The sequence below is a fragment of the Tubulanus polymorphus genome, chromosome 5 (genome assembly GCF_964204645.1).
Source record: "Tubulanus polymorphus chromosome 5, tnTubPoly1.2, whole genome shotgun sequence".
NCBI lineage: Eukaryota > Metazoa > Nemertea > Palaeonemertea > Tubulaniformes > Tubulanidae > Tubulanus > Tubulanus polymorphus.
In genome coordinates, this window is record NC_134029.1 from 5613099 (window position 1) to 5634272 (window position 21174).

At 41.5% G+C, this 21174-nt stretch overlaps 1 protein-coding gene across 1 annotated transcript in view; it reads left to right on the forward strand.

The window, feature by feature from the left end:
- LOC141905476 (bridge-like lipid transfer protein family member 1) overlaps positions 1-21174 on the forward strand; it is a 39048-nt gene that overhangs the window by 682 nt on the left and 17192 nt on the right. The window contains exons 3-42 of the mRNA XM_074794343.1: positions 557-727; positions 1185-1252; positions 1330-1520; positions 1635-1714; positions 1790-1931; positions 2019-2175; positions 2416-2586; positions 3056-3173; positions 3526-3681; positions 3799-3896; positions 3980-4143; positions 4429-4741; positions 5097-5279; positions 5367-5504; positions 5580-5756; positions 6108-6353; positions 6842-8756; positions 8861-8969; positions 9185-9392; positions 9789-10008; positions 10134-10740; positions 11109-11282; positions 11373-11553; positions 11798-12718; positions 12937-13125; positions 13212-13332; positions 14012-14332; positions 14740-15375; positions 15703-15946; positions 16301-16516; positions 16607-16796; positions 17015-17104; positions 18711-18953; positions 19050-19178; positions 19272-19404; positions 19509-19576; positions 19649-19732; positions 19815-19911; positions 20445-20710; positions 21008-21143. Coding sequence (XP_074650444.1) covers positions 557-727; positions 1185-1252; positions 1330-1520; positions 1635-1714; positions 1790-1931; positions 2019-2175; positions 2416-2586; positions 3056-3173; positions 3526-3681; positions 3799-3896; positions 3980-4143; positions 4429-4741; positions 5097-5279; positions 5367-5504; positions 5580-5756; positions 6108-6353; positions 6842-8756; positions 8861-8969; positions 9185-9392; positions 9789-10008; positions 10134-10740; positions 11109-11282; positions 11373-11553; positions 11798-12718; positions 12937-13125; positions 13212-13332; positions 14012-14332; positions 14740-15375; positions 15703-15946; positions 16301-16516; positions 16607-16796; positions 17015-17104; positions 18711-18953; positions 19050-19178; positions 19272-19404; positions 19509-19576; positions 19649-19732; positions 19815-19911; positions 20445-20710; positions 21008-21143 — 10071 coding nt within the window. The remainder of the gene's footprint in view (positions 1-556; positions 728-1184; positions 1253-1329; positions 1521-1634; positions 1715-1789; positions 1932-2018; positions 2176-2415; positions 2587-3055; positions 3174-3525; positions 3682-3798; positions 3897-3979; positions 4144-4428; positions 4742-5096; positions 5280-5366; positions 5505-5579; positions 5757-6107; positions 6354-6841; positions 8757-8860; positions 8970-9184; positions 9393-9788; positions 10009-10133; positions 10741-11108; positions 11283-11372; positions 11554-11797; positions 12719-12936; positions 13126-13211; positions 13333-14011; positions 14333-14739; positions 15376-15702; positions 15947-16300; positions 16517-16606; positions 16797-17014; positions 17105-18710; positions 18954-19049; positions 19179-19271; positions 19405-19508; positions 19577-19648; positions 19733-19814; positions 19912-20444; positions 20711-21007; positions 21144-21174) is intronic.

Sequence of the window (21174 nt, forward strand, 5' to 3'; positions counted from 1 at the left end):
ATTGAATTTCTTCATATACCTATTACCATATTCCTGGTATAGGCCGGTTTTATCTAATCCAATTTGGATCCTTTCTCAAGTATTCTCCACAAGATGTTTAAAACTCCTGTCATTTTTACATCCACCCCTCTGAAAATCAGCAACTGTTCAACTGTGCTGTTCTTGTACAAGAGTAGATGCCAATGTTTGATCATTGCTTCATACCCGCTACGTGCATGAGTCGATGTGAAAGAAGGCATCGAATAACACCAAAAATAAGCTTTTTTGTTTTAACTCCCATCCAGAAGCATAGCATAATGGCATCCACATTGTCACATTTAAGGATGAATGTATTATCTTTTTAAGGCCCCAGTAGCTTTATATCTGTAAATTTTTCTAAATTTCAAGCCATATTTGGATAAATAAAACCAGCGCATATCGTTTCTACAGCTATTTTCTGTCCTAAACAATTAAACTTTTGGTATCGGTCCGTTCAATGTTTTCTATACTGCAAAGAAGAAAACTTTTGTTACTTAAACGTCTTGATAGCGTCCTTTCCCCTATTATTTAATTTCAGATATGTCACATTCAGAAACTCGATTGTCGATTTTGTTCGACGGGTTTGAAATACACGTGTACAACCGATCAGAGTCGTACGCGAAGATCGAACGATTATTCGGATTGGATCAGTTAATGACGCCTCAGAAAGAACAGCGTGAAGATTCCGAAGTCTCTGAAGAAAGCAACGGTAGCACAAAATCAGGGAATAGAAGGTTCGTAGACTATGTTAGCTCGAAATTAGCCCCAAGCTCACTTTTAACAGCAACCATTACTTTACATTACTCCCAAGAATAGTTTCACTTACGGTAACGTAAGTCTGAAAAGCTGAGTTAGTGAGTGAAGACCTTGTTATTTTTTATGATTTCATTTAATCAACTAAATTTTCGTGGGACCCTGGAAACAAAGTAAAATTTGTTTGTTATTGGCCATTCTTAACTATTGAAGAAGCAGCTAAAAAATGTTTTGCTCACTCTATGTGTTCCTTATGAAAAGGAAGGCATATGAAACTACTGAGGTTTTACTGAGTGTCTTATGTATTTCTGATATTATTTGTTCTTATCTAAAATTTACTTTTTGACGTGCGATTGATGAATTATTTCCCACTTGTTTTTGCATAACTTTTGTATATAGAACCATAACGACAGAAACTCCAGCTGCTAAAGGTTACAGATGGAGAGATTTGGTGCCTGTCATTAAAGTTGACATTACTGCTGTAAGTCCTCGAACGTCGTTTGAGTATTCGACTTAACTTGAACATAAACAGTAAACAGTGTTTACAATCGATTTCAGGGTCGTCTCGTGTTTGGAAATTTCCTCCTGCCGACGACTCTGTGTATAAGTTTTGCCGATGCTCACATGATGTACACGACTAAACCGGCGTCAACTCCGTTCGATTTGTTCATGCATTACGTCGAGTGTAATGCCGAGAACCTGCGCGTCATGTTGGTGCCGAGTCCTAAATTTCAGGGCGTTGCTGACGAGTAAGTTTTGCAGTTGTCGCATTTGTTGACGTTCTCAAATTCTGTTAACTTCATATTTCATTCATAAGTTGAGATTTTCATTCGGTATATTGATTAAGTTGTTTCTGTTTATAGGCCTCCGCGGTATATGGGTCAAGGTTTCGTGGTGCTACAGTCTCAGGATGTCGTAATATTTTACAGACAAGATGAACCGGGTTCGTATAGGCTGAAATCAAAATTACACAATTAAACTCCACCAGCAATCTCTAAACGTACTTCTCGTTAAATAGGTATCGTACCTCATGAGCCTGAAAGCTTGCAACTGGTTGATGGCGATGTGGTAGTTCGACCAACCTTTCCACATTGGGGGATGGACATACGCTGCGGAAAAGGCACCGATATAAGCTATGGTCCGTGGGTTGATAAACAAAGGTAACGATGATTTATTTACTGATTCATAGAAATCTTATTCTGTAACGTGGATGAATTTTGATTTGATGATGTGTCCTGTCTTCGTAGGGAATATCTGTGGAAGTTTTTCTTCCCAGCCGATTACCAACAAATGGATCCGACAAAAATTCCCGAGCCCGGTGAAACTCGAATATTCAAGTCGTTCGAATTCAGCCTGAATCTACTGTCTCAAGGAACGATCGATATACTATTCACCAAAAACAAGGTACTTTTTCATTCAGTGCACTCTCAGTGTGTTCACATTGCCAGCCAATCAGGAACTTTGGCATACCCGTTGCGCAAGTAATATTGAACAGTAAATAAGAAGGATCAGTTATGAGATAATTGGTATTGGGCATTGATGGCAGAACCGGAACAATGAGATATCTCATAGTCAGCAGGGAACTGGTCTGACCCTTCTTATGTATTTAATCCAATGTCGAATATCTCTTGTATTTTTGTACAGGAGACACAAGCAATACACATGACAACATCTGCTGGTTCGCACGTCGAAGTCACCGTGCCGTGGTTGATTACCGAAACTGGTTTCACTAGTCATATATTCGGGCAGTTACTATACGTAGATGCGACGACAAGTCTACCGTATCGATCGCTGATTGACAGCGAAATACTGGAGGTAAAAAATCGGCAAAGAGCTGTTATATTCTGAGGGTTTCCTGGTTATAGCCTTGTAAGCAATGGAATAGGAAGAATGTGTGAATATACACGTACTGTACAAATATTATGTCCTGTATACGATACAGTACATCCTGGGTAAACTTCCTCAACGCTTGATGAAAAAACCCATAATTACAAAGTAAAAACTAATTGAAGATTGATTTGTTATTGTGGGTTTTTCTTTGATTGAATTAAACAGTCATTTGTCTATGGAAGGCTTCTCATTGCTGTGCAGCCACATTGCTCCAGGCTATTAAAATAGGTGCAATTTGTCCCTGCTGTACTATTATATATAGATATTGAAGATTCATATTATATGCATTCTGTTTTTGAATGGATATGTATTATTGCAAGAAGTTACCGTACATAATGTTATGCTGTTCCTATAGTTGGTAAATTTTGGGATGTTTTGTTTTGTTTGCTTGCAGTTTGATATCAATATCACCTACCCTTTACTGTGGAATGACTATCAAAACTGGCAATGCGAATTCACAGCATGCAGGTCTTCAGTTTGTCTCATTTATGAACATAAACACTTTATTATGAGTAAGTAGATTGTAATCGATTGGGAATCGTATTACACAATACACTTTACTAAAAGTACATCTACAAATGTTTCAAATAGTCATCTATCTTTTTCACTTACTTGTGTCATGGGGGTTATTGTTACTGCATTTTGATGATTAGATTTTCACTGCTACATTTACTAAATGTATTTCTATCAATTTTTGTAAAATCCCTTGGAAGGCTTTAGTAAGTTTTAAGGGAAAAGTTACTGTAAACCAGCCTACTATTTGTACTATTTGAGAGTTAGTAGTTTCTGCACCTTTGAAGTTCTTGAAAGCTATCAAAATTTTAGTAAACTATATGCAGACGGTATATTTTATGATTGTATTAGGTTTGTTTGATGATTGGGGCGGCAAAACGAAACAAGATATCTACCACTTTGTGCCTTACACGATGCATTTCAATCTGCTGATTAAAGAATTTGAATTGATCACCGTCGCGAACGAATTCAACTGGATCGATTGTTCGTCGCAACACGAAGAAAATGGTAAAAAACTTCTAAACTCTGACCGATAAATTCACCAGCTGGAGCCAGTCGGTCAAAAGTTGGTTAAAGATAACCGGCGGATAAAAACTGATTATTTGTTTATGATTTATTTTACAGCTCATATTGCAATTTGCGCAGATACGTTTGAACTGTCTCTACTGCTTCCATTTACCGACTACCTTCCTCCAAAAGTGCCCGTAAAATTCTTCATCAGGGTAAGCATGTGCATATCTACATTATACAAAGCGAATTTTGAACAGTTAATAGTTACTCGCACGTGACCAATATTCTCTTACAGGCCGAGAGCGCCGAGGCTTTGATTTATTTGCCTCAAACGAACACTAGCCGACACATATTGATGGCTCTGGCGCAGAATATGAAGTTAGTCGACCGCGATGGAAATGTCGTCGATCAGCCGTTCTCTGACGACCGACGTTGGAGAAACAAAACCAGTGAAATCAGGTAACACGATAGACCGATCACTGGAAATACCTTTCTCCATGAATTAGAATATATCAGAGGAACTGTTTCGTTGAAATTGTCATCGAAAAAGCGATCAGTTCAATGGCTAATTCAGAAAGTAATGAATGAATTTCGTTGTATAGCCACAATATGCAAAGATATGAATTATCTGATGATAGATTTGAGATTCATAGAAGAAGTTACCAAATACAAATGTATAATGATCATTGAGACAATGAAGAACCCGCAGCGAGACCAGTAATGATAACGATTTTGAATTTTAAGCCACGGCTGGATTCCGGTGTGGACTACGCCTATCGTCGCCATCGGTATCAATTATAGCTACCACCCCTCTCCGATAATCGAAGAACCCACGCCGATATATCGCGATTTCGATGACATCACCACTCCCGAACGCGAAGATCAACTGTTGATACCTCTAAAACCGGCGAAGGAGCGTCCACCTCCCGTGTCTCAAATACCCGACAACTTCGACCCGACCACATTAGAAGCCGATGTGATAAAACTGGATTTGGAAGTCGGACCTTCTACGGTTATAGCATATGGAACCTTAGTCTGCATGTTTCTACATTTAAAGGCAAGTTCTATCTGTAAAAATTTATTAGAATATTTCTTTAGAGAGTGGAAGAAAACAAAGCTTTAAGCTATTGTTCTTCCTCATGCTTGTCTCACTAATCCAAGGCCCAGCTGCACAGTCATTAGTAATAAGCTATAGAACTAAGATGGTCTAAGAAATTGATTGATCAACTGACCCAAGCGTTCATGGGTGTTTGTGGATTTCTTCATGGTCAATGGTGCATGCCCCATTGGAGAAAGAAAGCCTAAATTCATTAAGATTCCTCAGTGGTGCTTAGTGTTTTGAGATATGTTATTATCCCTATAATATCATCGAGGTAAAATTTGATGACCGTCTCTGTATTTGGTTGTTTTAGGAGGATTATTTCGGTGAACACCAGAAGTTTACCCCATTCGACGAAGCTCCATCGGGGCTCGACAAACGTTCTGATAAAGAGTCTCATGACAAAGAGGCGAAAAAATTCGATGCCAGACACTATCGGCCGTTAGAGGTCAATGGTAATATTACAATACATGACATACAAGGACATCTAGTCAAGGTGCTTGAAACCGCTCTATTCTGATCTTTGAATGAATTAATTACCAGAGTTCGTGCTTATTTTATGCAATTATGATATTGTTTTCAGAACTGCGGTGCTGATGATACCCCTTGCCCGACGATCTATCTCGAGAGATTGGGATTCGAGATTGATAAGCGATATTACGAAACGAAGCTTCAAGTGCTTCTTTCTCCATTGATCGTGCATGTAAAGGACTATCTCGAGGTACGTTCTCTTCCACTGGCTATTATTCACGTAATGATTCCGTCCATTCTTATGTTTAAACGATCATTATTCCAGAGACCTGAAAGTCAGAATCATTTGAACGAGGGATATTTGGCATTATCCGGACTACAGGTCAGAGGCCATGCGATGTTCTCGCACGAAGGTCTTCCCCTTGACTCGGAGACTATAGAGTATGGTTGGCTGATTGAAGTCATAGTTGGAGACATTGTCGGCAAACTGACTTCATCACAGGTCAGTTCAATGTGTCATACATATGTATATTCATAGCAGAATATTATAGAAGAAAACTATGTATCGGTTTACAAGTCTAATTCAGTCTTTGATAACTTAACATAGAGTTTTAGAAGCTCTCAGATGTAACTATACCCCTACTGTAAAAGGTCTAGAAGACTAGAATATTGAATTTGCAAATGCTTATTAAACTGTCCTATATTGCTGCACTATGTAAGAACATCAATTAACATTATCATTGTTTCTAAGAATTTGACTACAATCCGTTTGGAGTCTAATAATATAGCGTGAAGAAAGAATACTGTTTTACATAAAATGAGTTTTATTTGTTTCTCATTCGTTTTCTCATAGTTACTCGACGTCGCGCAGTGTCTGCAGATGTTCGTATTTCTCGTCGAAGACATCGAGAATCAACTGCAGAATCCGATATCGTATAAACTGTGTCAGCATATGATCCCTCAGCCCGAGTGTAATAAACTGCCCGAGTACAGCGTCGAGTGTCCGACCGTCGACGAATTGAAATATCGTTTGACTCGAGTTTCCGTTGATAATATCGATGTCTGTTTGGTAGAAGCCGGATCATCGCTTTGTTTACAGGTACCGGTATATTTTACGAAATCAAACCTTTGGACTAGAAACTATTTTGCTCTTCCCGATTAAGGCGTCTTCCATTTCGATTATAAGGCTGAAATAAAATGATACCTTGTTTCTCCTAATCCGCTGGGTCACTTTTGTAAACTGCAATAAGATTTGTAATCAGTTCATTTGTATAGCTGCCGGCTTGCTTGATCATCATTTAAAAGAATGTAATGTACAGGGTAGATAGGCGGCCGACGGGGTCAACTTTCAAGCTCATCAGAAATGAGAAACAAGGTGTGAATTTTTTTAGCCTATTCTATCTGCGACTGTGTTCTTGTTCCCCCGTGTAATCCCCTGGTGAGAGAATGCTTTTCTTCGTCATTCCCTGAGTCAGATATCGACGGTTTATCGAATCTGAGTCAATAAACAATTTTTTGATGGTAAAATGTTTCACCCGTTATTTGATATATAGATTTGTGTTTTTCAATTGCATTTGATTATTTCAGATTTATCCGATAAGGCTATCAATGTGTAATCTTCACGGAACGAACAACAAGGCAGGAATCACAGCTCTGATCCAAAACATATTTCTACGCCAGTTCATCATGTCGACGGCCTACGATTCCGAGCAGCCTGAATCGTGGCTGGAATCCGGAGGTCTGTGCTTGGGACCGATCAACGTAGATTCCGCGATGGCCCTCCCGTCGCCGGAATATCACAAAAACCAAGACCAATTTCTGAAACTGCACGACCAAAAATCGCATCGATTGTTCTTCCTCTGGCCGCCGGACTTATCGAAAATGCAGGCGGCCGTAATCGGGAAATGCGGTTGCCTCGGAGGGTGTAAATTCTTTGGCAACAATACGAACGGTTTGCGGTTTTTCCAGCCGAGTAAAAACGACGCGTACGAAGGCACGAATACGGCCGTTTTTCGAATACAGCCGGCCGGCGTCGATTTAGGCTTCGGGCAGAGTTTATTGAACAAGAATCAGCTCGTATTTGACGTGGGGAGTTACTACGAAGCCGGAACGCCGGAATCGAAAAGTTTTAACTTCACTCGCGGATATATGAGTCGCGTTAGTCCGGCCACGCCTACGACCAATACGTCGTTAATGGAGGAACTAGCGTACCTGGCTAAACGACAAACGTCTATCACGGAGACTGCTGGTAGCGACAGCTCGACGATTCGCTCCGAGCGATCGTCTCGCGTTTCCGACGACTTGTTCAACCGATCGAAAGGTTCGACGTTAGATTCGGAGGCGACGTTAGTCGATCAGGACAACGCCGAAACGGGCAGCATGAAAGATTTCATCCCGCTCGAAGAGACGATGCCCGATGTTTACGACACGAACAGTCCGACGTCAAGTAGCGACAACGTGGCGGTGAGCAGCGCGAGCAGCATTCCCGAATTACCGGTCACGTGGAGTAATCGAACGTCGCGTAAGAGCATCGACGTGCCTCCCAGTTACGACCGACCAGCGACCGTACACGTCAGCGGACCGTACAGTCAACAGAGTTCGCCGACCCCGATGCATAAACTCGATTCGGTGTCGTCGCTCAGCACGCAATACAGTTCGGCGCAATCTATGCAAGTCGTTGCGCGATCTGCGTCGAGGCAATCGATACAGCAAACGAGTCCGAGCATGTCGCACGCGGCGCATTCGCTTCTTAGTCGCGTCGGATCGACGGAATCGTACGCGGAAAGCGACCGGTTCTACTCCGCCGAAGAGGAACTAGGCACGCCGACGCCGCTGTCCGACTCGGAGAGTATGAAAGCGTTGATTCGTCAACAGTCGACGTCGACGATTGAAGAGGAAGAACAGGATTACGTTCTGACGAAACTCGCCGAGACGAGTTACTCGACGACGACTTCCGAAACGTCGATGAACACGGCCGTGTTGGACACGACTCCGACCAACTCGGATTTATCGCTGAATAAATCTCCGTATCGGCGACAGTCGTCGGTTCATCGTCAAATGTCGCGTAAACAAAGCATCGGCGGTTTCTCGATGGATTCGGTGTCGACGACTTCGTTCATGTCGGCGATGTCGTCTCAGGAGGATCTGACGCTCGTCGATTTGCACTGTCAGATCAACCAGCCGATCACGCAGTCGCCGATACTGATGTCGTGCTATTCGGCGCACCTGACACAGGCGCAGGTGAAATTCTGGCGCACGAAACAACTGATGACCGAACAGCTTCCGCGGCCGTCGTTCACGAAAGTCGACCCGAACAATCAGCGCTCGTACGCGCCCGGCGTTATACCGTTGTTCAGTAACGTGCGCAACGGGTTCACGTGCGGCCAGATGGTCGTAAAACGCGACGTGCCGGAGTTTCCCGATTTGAGTACGCCGGTTAGCGACATCGTGTCGGAACCGTGGGATCACAAACCAGATATCGATGATGTGCAAATTCCACCAGGTAATAATAATGATGATACCGTCAAACCAGCTTAATTCAGATCGGTTTAATCCGGCTATTGATCTTTTTTCCGCGTATTAGGTCATGTGTATTTCTTGTTTTAGATGTTGCCGTTAGTGCGGAGGACAACGTGTCTAAAACTACAGCCGTTGTTAAATTATCCGGGTCGATCGACGCTCTTCTGACGCCATTGATGTTAGAATCGCTTCAAAGGTAAGTAGACCCCAGACTTTTAGAAAATTATAATTATTTGAAGCAAAATATTAGAATTAGTACCTTAAGTACGGTATTGGTTCCATAAAAAAAGTTCAGAAAAGTTTTGAATTGTAAGCTTCTTGGCAAAGTGAATATTCAAATGCAACTCATTTGAGTTGAAATTCAATGTTGAGTCGAAATATTGAATTTTTACTTCATTTTTGGATGTTCAGATATATAGAAGCAGCTAGTCAGGCTTTGACTAATGCGCATCCGAGCGCAATACTCGACAAACTTCATATCATGAGCTCGAGTCAAGTTCAAGTTCAGCACAAACTCAAAAAAGAGAAGTACATCAAAGATTCACAAAATGAGACCGAAGACAAAGAACAAGAAGGCGATCAGACTTCACGCTTGCAAGTGATGTTTTCGCTATCAAAGGTAACGATTGCTAACATTGTCCATACTAGCAGAGATTTCCTTAGGAGCCTTAGAATCTAGTAAACCACCTGGGGCCAGTTGCTCAAAAGTTGGTAAGAGTTAAGCAGTGGATAGTTGACATAGTGACAATTGAAAGTTCATTGTTACTATGGTATTTATTCACTGGTTACCTTTAACCAACTTCGGAGGAATTGGCCCAGTTAAGTACTGAAAACGGTCGGAGTTCTATGGAATGATATAATACACAACTAAGAATGAAACTGCAATATAAATACAACCATACAACCAATACAATGCTGCACGATATATATTTGCAACAAACATAATGTGGATCAGGAACTGGGTTTTAAAGATAATCGTACCGGGTGACATCTATCAATTTCGATTTCATTTTAGATCAATATCTGCGTCCTGCAATCATCTATAGTTGAGGAAGTTATCAGTTTTTCTGCGTTGGACAATATTAAAGATCTGACATGCGTGTCGGTGCTGGCGTTCTGCTTCGATTCGATCACGTGTCAGGTTTTGATCAACAATCGATCGTCGAAAGCTCTGGAATCGCCGGAGAGCACTCCGATAGACTCACACGGTATTTTTTGCATCCATCATTCAAAGAGTTGATTGAGTTAGTCACAGAGTGATATGCTGCAAAACTTTCATGACTAAAACAGTATCTAAATAGTTGTTATTGGATTGAAATTAACTTTCATGATTTGTTGAGTGGTTTGGTTTTCATTTCAGGCGCTGGAAAGAAAGCAAGCACTCGCCTCGACGCTGACCAAGAAAAACCCGAAACTCAAACCGAAGAGATGGTCGGAAATCTTCATCTTAAACGTATACATTGTCAACTGAGACGTTTGACAAAAAATTCGAACTTTTCGTCAGACGTGATTCTGACGGCGATCCCGGAACATCGGTCGAAAGTTCTATTTACGTTCGATTGTCAGGATATGGCGCAAACGCCGACCCCGACTCACAACATGCGGTCTGATTTCCCCGATATATCGCAGTCGGGTGTCATTATTTTCGAGTGCGGTCTCGAAGATATCGATTTGAAGGCGGCGAAACGCAGCGGTTACCCGGACCCGGTCGCTGAAGAGTGCGAGAAAAAGAAATCTGAAGTGCTCGAAGAAATAGCGTCGGCGCAAATGAAACAAAAACTCAGCGAGGCCAAAACGGCGAAAGAGAAGGAAGATAGCGCCACCAATGCTCAACAAGCAGCGCCTCCTACATCCTCGACGAGTCCGTATCCTTCATCTTCAGGTGCGGAGGATGTTCACGTTCAAATCGAAAAAGATGACGAAAAAGAAGCCAGTGCTAAGAGTGAGGAATGTGAAGGCTCTGTGAAGTGAGTGCTTACTATAATGAGTTAATACTATAATGATCTGATAAATCTGTAAGTCATAGAGAATGATGTCCCTACCATAGTCGAAAATATGCATAACTTATTTCTAATTCAATCCTTTCAGTGCTGACTAATACCCGAAAGTGCTGGAAATAATTTAAAAATTTGCTGTATTAGTTACTGATATTTAACTGTGTTCTGACATCTTTCATAAGCGGTAAAAACTAATTACATTACATTGCGATGCGGTGTACCAGCAATGTCCATGACTGATTTATACATCGCTCTGCAGTGTAGATGCACTGAAAGGTTTAAAATATTCATTTTCTGATAGAAAATTCTCTATTTCTAACTAAAAATACTCGTTTCAGGTCACGCATTTCTATTCCGTCTGCTGAAGTCAACTGTGATAGTGATACGGATACACTTACCGATGAAGGATTGAAAGGCGATGCTTCCAGTTGCGTTCTAGAATTCAAGATGGCTTGGTTTAACTTTGCTTCACCGCCGAGAATGCCGAATAAACGCAAAGTCGATTTCACGAGGTATGAAACAATGGAGGCCATGATTCCGAAATTCTCACTGGATATAATATGAAATATCATTCAAGCTCTGTATCTTTATCTTATCAATAGGTTAGATTGGAATTTACTGAGCACGGTGACGCCGGCTTTGAACGCGTGGATGAACCCCTCGGACAGGTTGATGGTCGCGCTTAAGAATTTGATGGCCGCAAATTCGCAGCGCGTTACGGCAGTGCTCGCATGCATGATGACGGAAGCTCTAGAAATGCAAGGAATCCACATGCCTGTGCGGGTGAGATTTGTCTAGAAACTATTCTTCATTCACCAGCGCGATTTTTGCCATGTTCTTCCGATTTGTAATCAGATTACCTTTGGCCCAGTAGGCTATTGATTCTTATATCACTTTCATCATTCACTTTTCTGTTTATTTCTGAAGTATTTTTTCATGAAACTGGTCTCTGGAAGAACAATCTTATCGATATTTTGATGAATTTTAAGTGAATTTCATTAATGTGAATTACTTGTTTGTATTACAGAGTCGATACAACAAGACGACGCCTTTCTCAAAAGCCTTACAGTTAGACCCGTCGTGTCAACTGTTCACGGTGCTCAGGCGGTACCTCGTAAAAACTGATCTATCCACGATCGAGGCATCCGTACACGAAGATACGATGCCTCAACTGGTAACGCTACAGAAAGGAATCATGGCCTTGACTCGTCAGTGGAAGAACGTGCTGTACATGCCCACCCAGGGAAACTTCAAAGCGAAACGCGGCCTCGGCTATACGGTTCATTTCGCAATTCCAGATGGTGACTCGGGAGAAGAAGACGACAACGTGTCGGATAATTTCGAAGTCATCGACGAGAAAGCGTCGTTGATTCATATGAAAGAACTGCCGCTTAGTTCATCCATGCACAGCTTGACGGAGCCACCCGCACCGCGGCCCAAACCATTGATTCGTCAGAACTCGGCCCCGAATCTGAACGAAGGGAAGAACACACCGGCGAGTCAGAAAACGACGCCGAGTAAAAAGATCCGCAGTAGTATCCCGACGGTGGCCGATTCTCCGGCTCCGGGAATCGCGACGACCTCGCAACACGGCATGCTGTCACCGCTCGCGCGCATGCAGCGTAACGAGAGCAACATGAGTTTCGTGTCGGCGGCCAGCGTTCCGAACCTGACGACGCCGACGGCGGAAGGAACTCCGTCGCGACAGAATCTCGCGAAGAACCTCGCCAAGTTGGACGGTAAGAAAGACGACGACGATTTGTACCGGTGGATGGTTAAACAGCAAGAATATACTCAGCGAAAAATGGCGTCGAAAGCGTCGATAAATCCCTCGATCGGACAAGAGTCGACAATGCAAACAATATTGAGTCAATACAGTCACGACGAAAGCAGGGACGTTTTCTTTCCGAAATATGCGATGGCAGCCTTACCTCTGGCTGATGCTCAGGTTGGTACAAGCTCCCTCTCATCAACCTCATCGGTCTGCCATATAGGCCCTAGTGCGCATTTGTGAAGTGATTTCCAATTGCAATGGTTATATGGTGCATATGTGCGCTATAAATTTCAAGTGCTTATATCACTATTTACTGAATTGAGTTATCTAAGATGTAGAAATGTTGATCATATACCGGGTACCGGTAATACCTTGGTTTTTTTTGGTTACAGGTATTGTTCAAGCCGTTGCTTGAAAGCATTGGTTTGCACATAAAAGGAATCAAATCATCGCCGTTGATGAAGAATTTCGGCGGTCACCTATCTTTACAAGGCATTCTTCACAGCCTGAAAATTGACATCGTCGATTCGGATTTCAATTCGTTGAAGAAGAGTAAAAGTAAAAACAAAGGACGCCCGAAGGTTAGTGACGGTTTGTTATTGATGTTTCCTGAATGAAATACTGCTTCGATCGTCATCAGGTCATCTCTTCATCTTTACGATTGCAGGTACCTAAGATACAAATCGACGCCAGTTTGGATGCCCCTGCATTCTTGTGCGAAAATTTCACGGTCGATATGAGCATGAAAGACATTATTGACTTCGAGAAGGACGAAGAAGAACATAAAAGTATGAATAATTGCATTATCATGATATCAATAAGCTCACAAAGAACTGATGATTTATGCAGTGTGAGAGGTTAGCCCGTTTTGTGCAGGTCATTGGTTCGAACCCCATACATTACTACAGTTTCTGGGGCAAGACAGTATTGCCTCTTCCCATCAATAGAAAAAATGAGTATCTGGTCTGATTGGTAATTCCTTGGGCTAGTAGTAGCTGGGATATTACTTCTCCCCAGAGAGAGATCATTCGTACACAGTCAGTAATATAAGTCTAAGGGTAATAATACTGGAATGGAGTATTACAGTGAAAAAGGCGCTATGCAAATTTTCTAAGATTATTTTCATGATATCATTAGCGGCCGCCACTGACCTGGAAAACTCAGGGAATCAGAAAAATCTAGAAAAAATCAGGAAAACTCTGAAAAATTTTGTTAAAACCCGGAAAACCTGGAATTTGGGTGATACTACAGAGGACGTGTCTGTTTATCAGTACATGATTTTAATAATGAATGAATTGTAATATTTTAAGCCTAGAAATTTCTGATTCACCTGGGGAATTTTGTGTTATCACATGGACTCAGGAGATTTATAAATGGGCGGAAAGTGGCCACCCTGAATAAGTTCACGAAGAACAGATAGATTATTTCAGGATTAACTATTATGTTCTTATTCATGCGTATTTGTAGCTGGAATGAGCAGTCGATTCGCATTCGCGATGGACGATTTGGAAGCTAAACCGACGACGACGCAGGTCGTGTTCAGCGTAAACGTTTACTCGATATCGCAACACGTCAACATGTCTCTACTGCGACTCGTTCATCAGTTCGTCACGATGATCGACAATGTGAAAGAAACGCGAATCGAACTGCGACACAATCGCACCGACTCCGACACGAGCACGTTCCGCGGACATCGTAAACAGGGCTCGAAGAGTTCGTCGACCGGCACCGAGTCGCAGAGTTTAAAGAGCGATACGGCAAAAACACCATCCATGAATCCCACTGCAGGTATAATGATCCTCTTCATTAAATGATTATTTTCACTTTAATGAGGTTTTAGTGATTCATCCCCTCATGAGACCTTCAGGAAATACTCAATGGTGATTTTGCCTCACTGGTAAAGGTTTAACCAGTTGTGAGCTAAAAGGGATAGTTAATTTGGGGTTGATACCTGGCGGGAATTTAGGCAGTTTTGAATTGAAGGTATTCCAGTTTTAGAATAGCGATTCTAGATTACAAACTCTCTACCATGGCCTTCAATTTTTGGTCGAAATCCGTGCCAGAAGAGAATTCCGGATTCAGTAGAGACCAATCAAAACCTGCTTTGAGCTTAGATTTCAGTATTTCAGTTTACCTAGGCTTGCCTGCGGTTTCGAAGCATTTCTAGAGAATCGTGTATTTTATGATATTTTCAGGTACGAGTCCTCGAGTTGAGCGTTCGGTCGCCGCGTCTTCGCAGTCGAAACCAGCGCGTCCCACTCTACCGAAAGATCTACCGCTCTCCAGTCGCCCGGAGCAATCGATCGCGACGCCGATGAAACGTTCTCCGAAAAGATTCTCATTTCGCAAGAAATGGGAATCGGTTGGCGCTTCCGTGAAGCATCATCAGCTGCATCACCATCATCATCAAGCTCACAGCGCGTCTCAACCGAGCACGTGTTCACCCCTACTAACCGAAGCGGTCACCGTCGATATCATGAACGACACGTCGTCGCCGGCGCTCGCCGAAAAAACCATCGTCGACGAAATCAAAGAGATCACTCCGAAATGCTGGCGAACGTTGTACCACCTCGTTGAACTGTACTCGACGATGCCCGAAACTAAAACGGTCATACGTAAACCGAGCATGCCGAAATTGCCGGCGATCTCCGAGGAGCCGGAGAAAGTGACGACCGGTTCGGTGGCCGCGTCGTCGTCGAAGACGTCCACGCTTCCGAAAGATCATAAATCGATGATCGACGAAATGGAGATGGGCGAACGCAAACCGTCGACTCCGCCGATTTATCTTCGACAGACGGGATCCGTACCGAAAATCGGCACGTTTACTCAGAGTAAGTTTGGATGAAATCGTCGTCATTTACCGGCAGCTATTTCAGACGCTTATACCCACTCATCCTCACTGCCCTTCAGTCAAATGATTCTTCTGTGGTTTCAGGCCAGTTAAACCCCTTAAGGGTTCCAATTTATAATTGCACGAAAACCATTATATTCACTTCCCACCTATGGTTTTATTGAACGTGGATATGAAAATTAAAACTTTACAATAAACTTTTCAATTTCATCATTGCGGATGGAGCGTTCCAAATGTGGCTACGTTAATCAAACCAAAGCAAACTGAAAAAATGTTTGAATTGTTTGTTTCAATTTTGTATTTTCAGCGATATTCATCGGCGATCGAATACCGTTAGTCGTATTCGGCACGTGTAAAGTTCGTAGGACGCACATATCGGCGGCGCTGAGCGGTCTGAAACTGGAAGCTGAAGTTTCGAATATTCACTCGAGCGCCACTCATAAAGAGAAGATTAAAGGAGTGTCGAAAAGAAAATCATGCGAGTCGTCTGCTACCGCTTATGTTGGTCATACGATGATCGTGTTATTAGAGGGAACACCGCCAAATATGCAGTAAGTATTTAACTAGTGACTACTCAAAAAAGCAAGTCAAAAATATAAGTGGCCACCCTGTTGAGTCTTTGATTCAAAGCAAGGGGAGGTGATTGAGTTGATTGAGTGAATCCAAATATTCACTTGTCAGATTACAGAGGGTACTTGAAATGGTGATCTAAGGGGCCTTCATGCTTTTTTCAACACCCCCTCCAAATTCTATAAGCATTAAGGAGAAGTTGTTGATTTTTTTCCTCCCCATCCTCCCTTATTTTATTTTTTTCTTTCTACCTGTGGAGTTAAATTTCACAATTATGGAACTGAAACTGTGTCCTAAGTAGTAATAAACATTGTCTTATGATTTTTCAACTACAGGACGGTTGTAACTGTGAACATAACGAAATCAATGGCTGTCTATACATCCGTGATGAAGCGAGGCAAAGAGCATAATACGTGTTTTATAAATATCGGTAAAATCGACGTAGATATACCGCATCACCCGATCGTACTTCACGGAATGGTCACTCGCAGTTCAAAACGTCTCTCGTCAACGTTGCAAGAGTTTATTCGACATCCTCCTCACAGACAGAGGTAACATTTAACCCTTCATTGCAAACTTCTACCACAAATCTGTGTTGTTTACCACAAATTAATTTCATCTCAAACTTCTTTGTTTTATAGAGCTATGGATGTTACGGACACTTCACTTCCACTGTCATCGATGATGCAGGAAGTTGAAGAACCGAAAATAACTCGCCCGAAACTGCTCGTCAGCGATAAAGCGAAGCCGTTGTCGATACATTTCAAAGCGATCTTGCAGGGTCTTACAATCGGAGCTTCACTGCTGCCCTCGCTCAGAGCTCAATACAGGGTAAGAGTAAGGACAGGTTCATATTTTAAGCCAAGGCCACATTTTAGATTTAGCAGTTCCATGATTTGTCCTCATGAACCAAGCCCAGGTGATCTGATATAGAAATTTTGAATGAGGTAGTCTGTGTGCTAATCATGACAATGCCCGCTTGATTGAGAATTAATTACATAAGATCTCAAGATTTACTCATCTAACATGCTCTGATTAATCATTTTCAGATTGCTGAAGTCACTTCATCAGGTTTGACCGGAAAGAAAGCTAAATTCACATTGGATTTTACCTCACATACGCTGAGTTTCAACTCAAAGGTATAAACTGATGTACTGGGTATAAAACTTGATGAGTCATGAGTCAGTTCATCAGAAAGTTATTCTTTTTTAACGCTACTAAATTCAGCTGGCTGATTTTCTGTTGCCTCTTGACGCATGACGGTGACCATTTCAGATCTAATGAATTCTCATTCATTTTGAAGCGTTTTGCATCTACATTACATATACAGTACATTGACTATTATAAAGACATTGTCAAATAACCATAACAGCGTAAACACAATAAATCTCATTTTCAAATGAGTAGGTAAATTTATTTGAAACATACATTTTCGGGTACATTCCCCTCATCAGGTACATAGGTGATGAGGGTCCCAGAAAACATTCGTTTTGAAAATTAGTTTACTTGCTCATTTGGAAATTAGATTTGTTGTGTTTAATGGTTTAATAGTTATTCATCTACCTCAACTCTCTACCGAAGATTAATTGTCAAAAAACATTATGAATTACAAGATCATCTTTGCGTAGGTGTTTATTGTTTTGCTAGAATTATTAGTCATTTTCGAGACCGCAGATCCGAATTGCATTATTTTCATAGATTCAAAAATTCCTAGAATCAGACAATATCTTTGCATGCATGCATTTGATGTACAGAGCATCATTTTCATTATAATTTAGCCTCCCCATTTTATCATTTCTAACCGTAACTTCAAGAAAGCTGTATTTTTGCCCCTTTTCTGCGTTGCTATTATTTTTATCATGAACTCGTGTTTATTTTTGTTTGCCAGACTGATGTATTTTATAAGACTAGCAGACGATCTAGTCAGGTATTGTTGAAAACTATTGTCTAATAACCCGTTAATTCCTGGGTTTATCTCTCAAACCCCACCTATCCTTGCTTACCATTTCCCCGTCAAAAATCAGTACACATGCACAGACACGTATGATAGTCATGTCGATTTCGAATTGGACTCTGGTAAGTGAGGATATGCATCCTCTGCGTTTGTGAAACAATAACTGATCACTATTCTATTAACTTTACGCGTACGCAAGGAGAAATTTTACGGTTTCTTCCTAATACAGCTTGGTAGCCCCTCATCACCCCGGCATTGCATTACCATGTACGTGATCATTGTACGTCGCTTAATATCTGCTTCGATATCATGCGCCATGTATGAAAATCTTAACGCGTTGACAATTTAAGCAAATTCGTAGAATGAATGCGTCGGTTCGACACCAGAATCATCCATGGCTGGCTTGCCTAGCTTACGTAGGTAGTATTCTACCCCAATGAAAAATGAACCCGAAGTACAGTTCATTGTCACCAGAACTGCCTACATTTCTTCATATACGTACGCGATGAAGATTTCCGTAACACTTTTGATTAATGCGCATGTGTTGTTTCGATTGGTGCACTGAATTGTGTTTTCATTTTCGCTTTTAGTTTTCGATGTGTTTCTGTGTATGTGTGTGAAGATTTGTGTTTCATAATGAATTGTAGTTACTGATTGTTGTCATTACCCGTCAATATACCTTCATTGACGATATGTTTTTATGCCGCCGATAACCTTGAGTTTTTGGGGTCGTTTTTGCTTCTCGATTTTCGCTCGATAAATTTACTAACCCTAATTTCTACGCGGTTTAGGTATCGACTCCGGAGGCTCATTTGCCTTCATCCGCTAGTATCGACCTGCCACCTATCCACCTGTCCGCGCACTACCGATTGCAGTCGACAGAAAGCACTAAGTACACGGATAGTTTGTCGGAGGGTTTGATTTTACGCGAAGGCAATTTCTTCGATGCTGTAGCCGAGGTCGGATCGTTCGAACACAGTTTAACAACAGACCTGCTCAATCATCTGGTCTTCGTACAAAAAGTATTCATGAAGGTAATAGCCTACCTATGTTTAGATTTATTGTTTTCTCGATAGATGTTTTTGTCGCTCTGCCACTCAATATATAAACGTTCTCTTTCTGAATTGTAGGAAGTGAATGAAGTTGTACAGAAAGTATCGGGTGGCGATCAACCGGTACCGATCTGGAATGATGAAGGAAAACGCGTCAATCGCGATTCCCCGAAACCAGTTCTTTATTCACTTCACTTCCGATTCAAAGTGGGTGAACCTTCTTCGAGACCAAATGCAGATTTAGCTATCGTATCACCGTTAAAAACCTGATGTTACTACGCGATTTGTTTTCGTTTGCAGGGTATTCAAATCACGGCGACCACGCCCACTTCGAGTGCTGTACGATTAGAAACCGGAGTGATTGAATTAGATCTGTCAAACAGAGTTCAAACAGCCAGCAATCGCAGGCACACCAATTCGAATACTTTAAGAAGTAAGATTTCTAGATATCTAATATTGCTGTTCCCGATCGCTTATTTCTTATTTCATACAAATTTTATGTTTAATGAATGTTGTTTATATTTATATCTGTTATAGACAGCCATCTGAAATTGTTCGGTAAGGCTCAGGTTGATTTGAATCTGGCTCTTGGACAGTTGATTAAGGTATATTTATTAGCAGCATTTCCCTGTGAAAGAACTATACTGTTTATTCATCTTTCCTATTTGTCTCAATAGAATCCCTTGTTTGAAGAGGCTGAAGCGGAATTCAATATCATGGCTTTCTTCAAGACAAGAATCGGATTGCGCAATGCTCTGCAGGTAAAGAATCGATATCTACAGCGAGTTGTATATTTTGTGTATGTGGACTTAATATACTGAAATCTGTGAATTACTTTTGCAGGATGAAATGATTCCTGAGACAGCTGAAGATCAAGAAGCTTTATTAATTACTCTACATCGACCGATTATATTAGTGCAGCCTCATGCATTCGATAAAGGTAGGAAATATCTTATCTCAGCGGTGAGATTGACAAATGTGAAGAAAATGTGAACAATTTCTATGAGTTGAAATTTCTCTAAAAACTAGTGTGAAAAACGGTGTACAATTTCATGAAATTTTGTGTGCAGAATATTTTCATTTGCTTCTCTGCAGAATGTGCTTTCTGTTCTGCCTTATGTATGCATACATATGTGCATGTATCATGTGCTCCTCCGCCTACTGTTTTGGAACTTAAGTCGGTTATTTTTATAGACCACAATGCCTATTTGCTTCGCGTCATCACAGCACTGTTTTGCCACTGTAAGAGTTAAAACTAAAGTTTCAAGCTGTTTCTCGCAATAAATTCTGTAATGAAAAATAAATTTTTCTGAAAATATGAATTAGAAGAATCTAGGGTTTTTAAAGTGGACTGAAAAAAATGGCAAAAGTATGAAATGAAAAAAATTCTGTTACCTCATCCCCTGTTATCTTCATAAACCTTATTCGCTGTTTAATTCCGATGACAATTCTTGAATTTCGCTAAATTTTCAGCCGTGCTTGTTTGGTTGAACTACAAAAATGCATACGACTACTGGAACGAACAGAGACTCGCATTGAACCACGAGGTACAGACGGCCACGCAGGAAGTCATCAGTAAACTACCGTTCGGTCATAGCTCCTCAGCGACGAGTCCGATTCACTCGGAACCGTCGCCGCCGGGTGAACAACCGTCTGCTACTGCGGCTGCCTTGGGAACGCTATTTCTACAACTGACGGTCGAAGACCTGGGAATATGTTTGCCTCTGAGTTCATTTAGCGTAAGTAAATATGACATTGCTTTCCTCTAAATTATTTACCCATTCAGATTCACGTCTAGTATTGCACAGACAAATCTGTTCGTGAAAAGGTATCCTCACTTGCCAGGGTTTGGGTGTCATGCATGGGCTTCAGCAGGAGGCAAAAATGCTGTTTAAGGGCAGGAAGAAAAAGTTTAGAATATTTCTGTTATTCTTTTAGATTTATTATTTTCCTACACAGTCATAGAACTGTTTAGAGAGGGGTTTTATGAAAAATTCTTGGTATTTGTATTTATTAAGATGTGTTGTTTATTTTAGGGTATGGTACCGTCTTCAGCTAAGATGGTTGACCACGAACACATGGACCCCGGTGAAGCGTTAGTTCTTACATTAGCAAGTACTCAGATTTCTGCTTGTTCGTGCGGTTCACTTGTCAGCAAAGGCCGATTCACTGGTATATCTCAACAGCGATAAGCGATTCTTGA